At 61.3% G+C, this 7,710-nt stretch overlaps 1 protein-coding gene across 1 annotated transcript in view; it reads right to left on the reverse strand.

Annotated features, from left to right (window-relative positions):
• Positions 1-2,282: 2,282 nt before the first annotated feature.
• LOC135363018 (serine/arginine repetitive matrix protein 1-like) overlaps positions 2,283-7,710 on the reverse strand; it is a 9,204-nt gene continuing 3,776 nt past the window's right edge. The window contains exons 2-4 of the mRNA XM_064583277.1: positions 7,512-7,608; positions 3,373-7,387; positions 2,283-3,064 (exon numbers count right to left, since the gene is read on the reverse strand). Coding sequence (XP_064439347.1) covers positions 6,314-7,387; positions 7,512-7,608 — 1,171 coding nt within the window. The 3' untranslated portion in view covers positions 2,283-3,064; positions 3,373-6,313. The remainder of the gene's footprint in view (positions 3,065-3,372; positions 7,388-7,511; positions 7,609-7,710) is intronic.

The following is a 7,710-nucleotide window of genomic DNA, read 5'->3' on the forward strand; positions in this document are numbered from 1 at the left end:
TTTGACAGAGAGAGACAGCGAGAGAGAGAACACAGGCAGGGGGAGTGGGAGAGGGAGAAGCAGGCCTCCCGCGGAGCAGGGAGCCCGATGTGGGGCTCGATCCCAGGGCCCTGGGCTCGTCACCTGAGCCGAAGGCGGACGCTTAACGACTGAGCCACCCCCCAGGTGCCCCGAAATGGTGAAGTTCAATGTAGTAAGAGTTACCTTTAATCAAAGGAATTCTTTTTTTTTTCTTTTATTTTATTCTTATGTTAATCCCCATACATTACATCATTAGTTTTAGATGAAGTGTTCCATGATTCATTGTTTGTGCACAACACCCACTGCTCCATGCAGAATGGGCCCTCCTCAATACCCACCACCAGGCTAACCCATCCTCCCACCCCCCTCCCCTCTAGAACCCTCAGTTTGTTGTTCAGAGTCCATCGTCTCTCATGGTTCGTCTACCCCTCTGATTTCCCCCCGCTTCATTCTTCCCCTCCTGCTACCTCCTCCTCCTCCTCCTCCTCCTCCTCCTCCTCCTTCTTCTTCTTCTTCTTTTTTTTTTCTTAACATAGATTGCATTATTATTTGTTTCAGAGGTACAGATCTGAGATTCAACAGTCTTGCACAATTCACAGCGCTTACCAGAGCACACACCCTCCCCAGTGTCCATCACCCAGTCACCCCATCCCTCCCACCCCACCCCCCACTCCAACAACACTCAGTTTGTTTCCTGCGATTAAGATAATCAAAGGAATTCTTGCTGGAGGTTGCTTCTCCCCTCTCCTCCCTGGATAGGGGAGTGAAGTTTTTTCGAGGTCCCTAGTGGACACAGAAAGCGTTCAAGTGCCCCTAGCACCTATGGATGGGGCTCTGTTGCCCTCTAGTGTCCTATCCTCTGCTACTGCTGCTCGTGGTTTCCTCTGACGTCGTATTCGTCACAGGTGTGTATCTTTGATGGTTAATGCTGCTCGGTGTCGGTTGTTTGCGTGTTTGTTTTTGAAAGCTTTTTGAGTGATCATCCAGCATGGTGCTGGAACTCACGACCCCTGCAGATCAAGAGTCGCAGTCGCGTGGGCCTCCTCCGACCGGAGCCAGTCAGGTGCCCTGAAATGCGCTTAGTTGAAACAGGAAGAAAGAAAAAACAAAAAACAAAACCCAAACCATTTTTTTTTTCCCCCTTTACGAGCCAGAGGAAGTTCTACGCCTTGTTTTTGTTTTACCCTTAATAGCATGGAACAGTTCTCCTCCTCCTCCTCCTCCTCCTCCTCCTCCTCCTTCTTCTTCTTCTCCATCATCATCATCATCATCATCAATATTTAACTCTTCTAGAGCACCTCCCCCGCCCACCCCGTACTAGTGTTGGACGGCACGGATGTCCCGGAACTGGATTTCTTTAAAGATATATATTTTTACGATTTTATTGATTTATTTGACAGAGGGAGACACAGCGAGAGAGGGAACACAAGCAGGGGGAGTGGGAGAGGGAGAAGCAGGCTTCCTGCCGAGCAGGGAGCCCGATGCGGGACTCGATCCCGGGACTCCGGGATCATGACCTGAGCCGAAGGCAGTCGCTTAACCAACTGAGCCACCCAGGCGCCCTCTTTTTTTTTTTTTCTTAACATAGATTGCATTATTTGTTTCAGAGGTACAGATCTGAGATTCAACAGTCTTGCACAATTCACAGCGCTTGCCAGAGCACCTACCCTCCCCAGTGTCTATCACCCAGTCACCCCATCCCTCCCACCCCACCCCCCACTCCAGCAACCCTCAGCTTGTTTCCTGCGATTAAGAATTCCTCCTATCCGTGAGATCATAGGATACATGTCTTTCTCTGTTTGACTTATTTCACTCAACATAATACCCTCCAGTTCCATCCACGTCGTTGCCAATGGCAAGATCTCATTCCTTTTGATGGTTGCATGATATTCCATTGTATGTATATATATACCACATCTTCTTTATCCATTCATCTGTCGATGGACATCTTGGCTCTTTCCACAGTTTGGCTATCGTGGATATTGCTGCTATAAACATCGGGGTGCACGTACCCCTTCGGATCCCTATTTTTGTATCTTTGGGGTAAATACCCAGTAGTGCAATTGCTGGATCATACGGCAGCTCTAGTTTCAACTTTTTGAGGAATCTCCATACAGTTTTCCAGAGTGGCTGCACCAGCTTGCATTCCCACCAACAGTGTAGGAGGGTTCCCCTTTCTCCGCATCCCCGCCAACATCTGTCATTTCCTGACTTGTTACTTTTAGCCATTCTGACTGGTGTGAGGTGGTATCTCATTGAGGTTTTTTTTTTTTTTTTTAAGATTTTATTTATTTATTTGAGAGAGAGAGAGAGACAGAAAGAGAGCATGAGAGGGGGGAGGGTCAGGAGGATCAGAGGGAGAAGCAGACTCCCCGCTGAGCAGGGAGCCCGATGCGGGACTCGATCCTGGGACTCCAGGATCATGACCCGAGCCGAAGGCGGTCGCTTAACCAACTGAGCCACCCAGGCGCCCTCATTGAGGTTTTGATTTGGATTTCCCTGATGCTGAGCGATATTGAGCACTTTTTCATGTGTCTGTTGGCCATTTGGATGTCTTCTTTGGAAAAATGTCTGTTCATGTCTTCTGCCCATTTCTTGATTGGATTCTTTGTTCTTTGGGTGTTGAGTTGGATGAGTTCTTTATAGATTTTGGATACGAGCCCTTTATCTGATATGTCATTTGCAAATATCTTCTCCCATTCTGTCGGTTGTCTTTTGGTTTTGTGGACTGTTTCCTTTGCTTTGCAAAAGCTTTTTATCTTGATGAAGTCCCAATAGTTCATTTTTGCCTTTGCTTCCCTTGCCTTTGGCGATGTTTCTAGGAAGAAGTTGCTTTGGCTGAGGTCAAAGAGGTTGCTGCCTGTGTTCTCCTTTAGGATTTGGATGGACTCCTGTCTCACATTGAGGTCTTTCAACCATTTGGAGTCTATTTTTGTGTGTGGTGTAAGGAAATGGTCCAGTTTCATTCTTCTGCATGTGGCTATCCAATTTTCCCAACACCATTTGTTGAAGAGACTGTCTTTGTTCCATTGGACATTCTTTCCTGCTTTGTCAAAGATGAGTTGACCATAGAGTTGAGGGTCCATTTCTGGGCTCTCTATTCTGCGGAACTGGATTTCTTGAGTGAAGGACTATTTTAACTCCCTTCCTCCCCATTCCGCGCCTGCCCCCGCCCCGCCCCCCGCCCCCGCACGCACCGCCCCGCCCCGCCCCCCGCCCCCGCACGCACCGCCCCGCCCCGCCCCCGCCCCCGCACGCACCGCGCGCCCCGCCCCCCGCCCCCGCACGCCCCGCCCCGCTTGTTGGCCTTGGACGTTATCGCGTACGTGCAGAGACGGATTTGATGTGCACCTTTCTGGGGGTGTGTGTCAATCCCCCCCCCCCCTTCCTGTCCTGAGCTTTCTTCGTATGCTTCAGAGAGACCTCCTCCTCCCCTTAAAATGATAGAAGAGAGAAGGTTCATCCGTGGTGGTTGTCGGAGTACTCGCTTGGTCTCGGTTTTACGGTCCTTGCCCGCCGAAATGTGTCTTAAGTCCTCCCGGAAGCCCGGGCGCCGCAGGTGTGCCGCTGTGGGAGGCCCGTGCCCCACGAGATCGGGCGGCCGGGCGGCCGGGCTGTGCGCCTTCGCGGGCCCGCGATCCGGATCTGCCTCGTTGTTGTTCGCGCCGGTTGTCGGGTGCCACCTGGCGGCCGCTTTTAGATAGCGTGTCCCCGCCGGAGTGTCAGCGATGTCGGCAAGGGATTGTATTTGGCCGCGGTTCCCGAGGCGGAGTACCGGGAGGCCGGCGACGCTAGCGAGATCGGCCCGCTGTCTCCGGGCCACCGGCGCGACCTCCGCTCGCGGGAGATTGAGCCTCCAGGTTTGTGGGCTGGTGGTGGCGCCGCCGCCTCGCTCCCGGAGAGCCACGCTAGGGTGGCCGCCTGGACGGGTCGACCAGCACCCGCCGGTGCCCCCTCCTCCGCCCGCGGGAATGGGAGAGGCTGCGTCGGGCGCCCGGACGCCATCCGGCCCGTGGCTCCGGTCGGCCGTTGGGCCTTCCGTGTCACGCTCGGGCGGTTGGGGACCGGCCTGAGCCTTGCGGGGAAGCCCATGGATGGCGCGACGGGCCCCGCCGCGGGCACGCGTGGGGTCCCGGTCATCGGACCCGATATTTTTTTTTTTTTTTAAGGTTTTTATTTATTTATTTATTTATTTGAGAGAGAGAGAATGAGAGACAGAGAGCATGAGAGGGAGGAGGGTCAGAGGGAGAAGCAGACTCCCCGCCGAGCAGGGAGCCCGATGCGGGACTCGATCCCGGGACTCCAGGATCATGACCCGAGCCGAAGGCAGTCGCTTAACCAACTGAGCCACCCAGGCGCCCCGGACCCGATATTCTTAACAAGTTTTCCGAGGCCCGCTGCGGAGGTGGGGACCCGACCGGGTCGGGCCGGGCCGGGCCGGGCCGCGAGGGCCCCAGGGGCCCGGCTGCGGTTCCCGTTGAGGTCCGGCCTTCGGGGGGACGCCTCCGCGGCATCGCCCCCTTTCCTCAGTCCCGGCCGGGAGTCGGGGACCGGCATGGGGCGGTCCTGAGGCCCGGGGAGGAGGGCGTCCGCAGGGGCCTCCACAGAACTTGGTGAGAATTTCTAAAGTCCCGATTTGGGGACGAAAGGCGGACCCGGGGGCGGGCCTATCCGGGCCGCTCCACCTCCCGCCAAGTCCCTACTCGCTGCCGGCTGCCACCACGTTCCGGGGGTCGACCAGATGGCCCGGGGGGGGGGGGGGGGGGCGCGGGGGGGGCTCCGGGGGGAGACGGGGGCGATGGATTAGTGCTTGGGGCCCGTGGCCGGGACACGGTCCCAGGAGATCCCGGTGACCTGTGGCTAGGCCACGCCAGGCGGCGCGGCTATTTTCTCGCCCGAAATGAGCCCTTTTTGCCGCCAGGTAGGTGCTGGCACGTTATGTTTGGGCGATCCTCTCCTTAAGGGAGGTGGGCTTCTGGGCGTGTGGCGGGGCTCCGGGCTTGACAGGGATGCCAAGCCCGGCTCTGCCGTCGCTGGCCTGAGCCGTCCGCGTGGGCCTGTGCGCCGGCTCCTGTGCCTCCAGGTGGCCCAGGCCGTTGGTGCCGCCTCCGGTCTCCAGCACCCGAGGGCGGTTGTGGGCAGGTGGCGCGTGGGTCCTTTACCCTGTGTCCTCCACTCTGTGGGCACCCGGCTGTGGTCGTGACAACCTCCCGTCCCGCAAGGCTCCGTGCCGCGTGTCAGGCGTTCCTCTCTCTCGGGTTGTCCGGCTGTTCCTGCCCTGGGGTTTTCGAGGGGGTGCCGGTGAGGCCGAAAAAAAACAAAACAAAACAGGCTCCCCCTCGGGTTGCTGTCCTCACCGGCTTCTCCCCTCCTCGGGCTCCTCTCGGCGCTTGTGTTTTGCCAGATCGATGTGGTGCTCTCGCGCTCTCCCGGGCCGGGCCTAAGCCGCGCCAGACGAGGGACGGACGTTCATGGCGAATGGGACCGCTCTTCTCGTTCTGCCCGCGGGCCCCTCGCTCCTTCGCCTCTGCCCGCCGTGGCGGTGAGGTGGGGGGTGCGGGGGGGGTGTGTGCAGGCTCCGGCCCGACCCCGCCTTCCCGTGTTCTGCCTGACGGCGCTCGCGGGCCCGGGGTCCCCCGACGCAGCGGACACTCTCGCTTGCCTTCCCTGGCTTCGTGTGGTGCGCGGTCCTCCCCGCCACGGGGAGGGCCGTCCCGGCGCCGCGCTGCTCACGCGCTTGGGCGTGCTGAGCGCGTTGTGCGCGTGGCCCTCCGTGGTGCCCCTGGAGCGCTCCAGGTCGTCTCAGGTGCCTGAGGCCGAGTCGGTAGCGTCGTTTCCCGTTCCCAGCGAGCCCCCTCCGTCGGGCCACCGCTGTCGGTGGCGTGTCCGAGGAGCGGGTGGTGGAGTCGGTAAGGGAGGCCCACCCCGCCCCCCCCCGTGGGACGCGGGTGCCTCGTCATCCCCCGCCGCAAGCTGTGCTGGTGGTGTTGTGGGGACTGGACTTGGTGGGGCGTGTGTGAGCCGGTTGCGGCGGGCCGAGCCCGCGCTCTGGCGCTTGGCCAGCCGAGGGGCTGCCGCCTTTTTTGCCTGGCATGCCGTGCTTTGTCTCCGCTCGTCGTTGCCTCGCCGGAGGCGCAAAACTCCCGGTTGGTCGGGGACGCGAGCATGGCGTGCGTGGCGTGGCGAAGGGCGGTCTCCTCCCGGGGTCCCGGCCGCGAGCGCTCAGGATTGCCTTGTGGTGCCTGTTCCTTACCGCGCGAATCCACCGCCCGCCCCCCGGAGCCCTTGGCTGTCAGGCCTTCGGAACGCCGTTCCGCGGGGCCCGGACGGGCGGGGGGGCACGATTTGGGTGGGGGCGATGCGCCCTCGGTGAGAAAGCCTTCTCTAGCGATCCGAGAGGGTGCCTTGGGGTACCGGAACCCCCCAGCCGCCGCCCCTCCTCTGCGCGTAGTGGCCACCGGTGCGGGGTGACTACCGTTGCGTGTTGGGCAGAACTTCCTCTCTGCGAGGGGTCTGACTCTGCCGGCCCCGCGGTGGGGGCCGAGCGCCGCTCTTTGCCTACCGCGGCCTGCGCCTCCCCCCTCCGAGTCGGGGGAGGGTCCCGCCGGGCCTGGCCGGCGTCCGGCGCGTGGGGGCTCCCGCGTGCGTGCGAGCGCGCGGGCGGCCGCCCTTCCTCGTGGCGTTGTCTCTCGAGGGGCTCGGGGGGCGCCCCCGCGCGTCCCGCTTCCCCGTGCCGCGCGAGCGGCTGTCTGCCCGCCCGCTCCCGTCCCGAGTCGCCGCTGGCGGTGGCGTGCCGGGCACGGGTCGGGCCGCTCTCGCCTGGGGGCGCTTCCCCCCAGGGTCGTGACTTCCGGGACGGACCGGACAGACGGAGGTTCAAGACGGGACCCCGCGGCGGGGGGGGTTCACGTGGGGTTGGGCCCCAGCAGTGTGGGGCTCGGTTCGTGGTGAGGTGCGCCAAGGGTGCTGAGGCCGGCTGGCGTCCTGGGCGTCGCGGGACCGCTCTCGTGCTGGTGGCGGTGGGATCCCGTGCACGTTTACCTGGTGGCCCGGCTTGCGTCTTCGTTGGCGCGCCCTTCCCCGAACCGGCTCTCCCCCGCACGCGCTCCCGGCCCTCGCCCGCTGTGCTTTCCCCCCCTCCCCGCCGCCGCCGACGGACTCCCGCTGCCCTTGCCTCGACCGGATGCCTGAAGGCGCGTTTGTGTCCTCGATCCGCTCTCTCGGGACCGAAACCGGCCTCGCCGCTTGTTTGGGTGTCGTCCCCTCCCCGGGCCGCTATGGCTTTTTTGGGGGGTGGTCGTCCCCAGGCGAAGTGCTCTCGGTCCCGTCGTGAGGAGGAGGAGAAGGTCCGCGCGGGGTCCGGCCTCTAGCCGGGTGGCGGGGGTGGCGTCGTTGCGCGTGCGGGAGAGTGTTCTGGGGGGCCGGCCGTGACTGCGGTGGTGTTGGTGGTGTTTCGGGGCCCGAGCCCCGCGAGGTTGCCAAGGGCCCGCCGTGGGGGCCAGGTCGGCGTCCTTGGGTGCCACGGGACCGTCCTTGTGCTTGGAGGCCTTGGGCGGTGGGACCCCGTGTTGGCCCTTGGTGTCCGGCCTTTGGTCTTGGAGGCGCTTTTTCGAAAGGGTTCCCTGAGCACTCTCGCGGCTGCTCGCCGTCCTCTGTAACCCCCCCCGCCGCTTTTCCTGTTCCTGGCGC

This window comes from Mirounga angustirostris, unplaced genomic scaffold, assembly GCF_029215605.1.
Source record: "Mirounga angustirostris isolate CCGP_5_RB_7025 unplaced genomic scaffold, mMirAng1.0.hap1 SCAF_17, whole genome shotgun sequence".
NCBI classification, from domain to species: Eukaryota; Metazoa; Chordata; class Mammalia; order Carnivora; family Phocidae; genus Mirounga; species Mirounga angustirostris.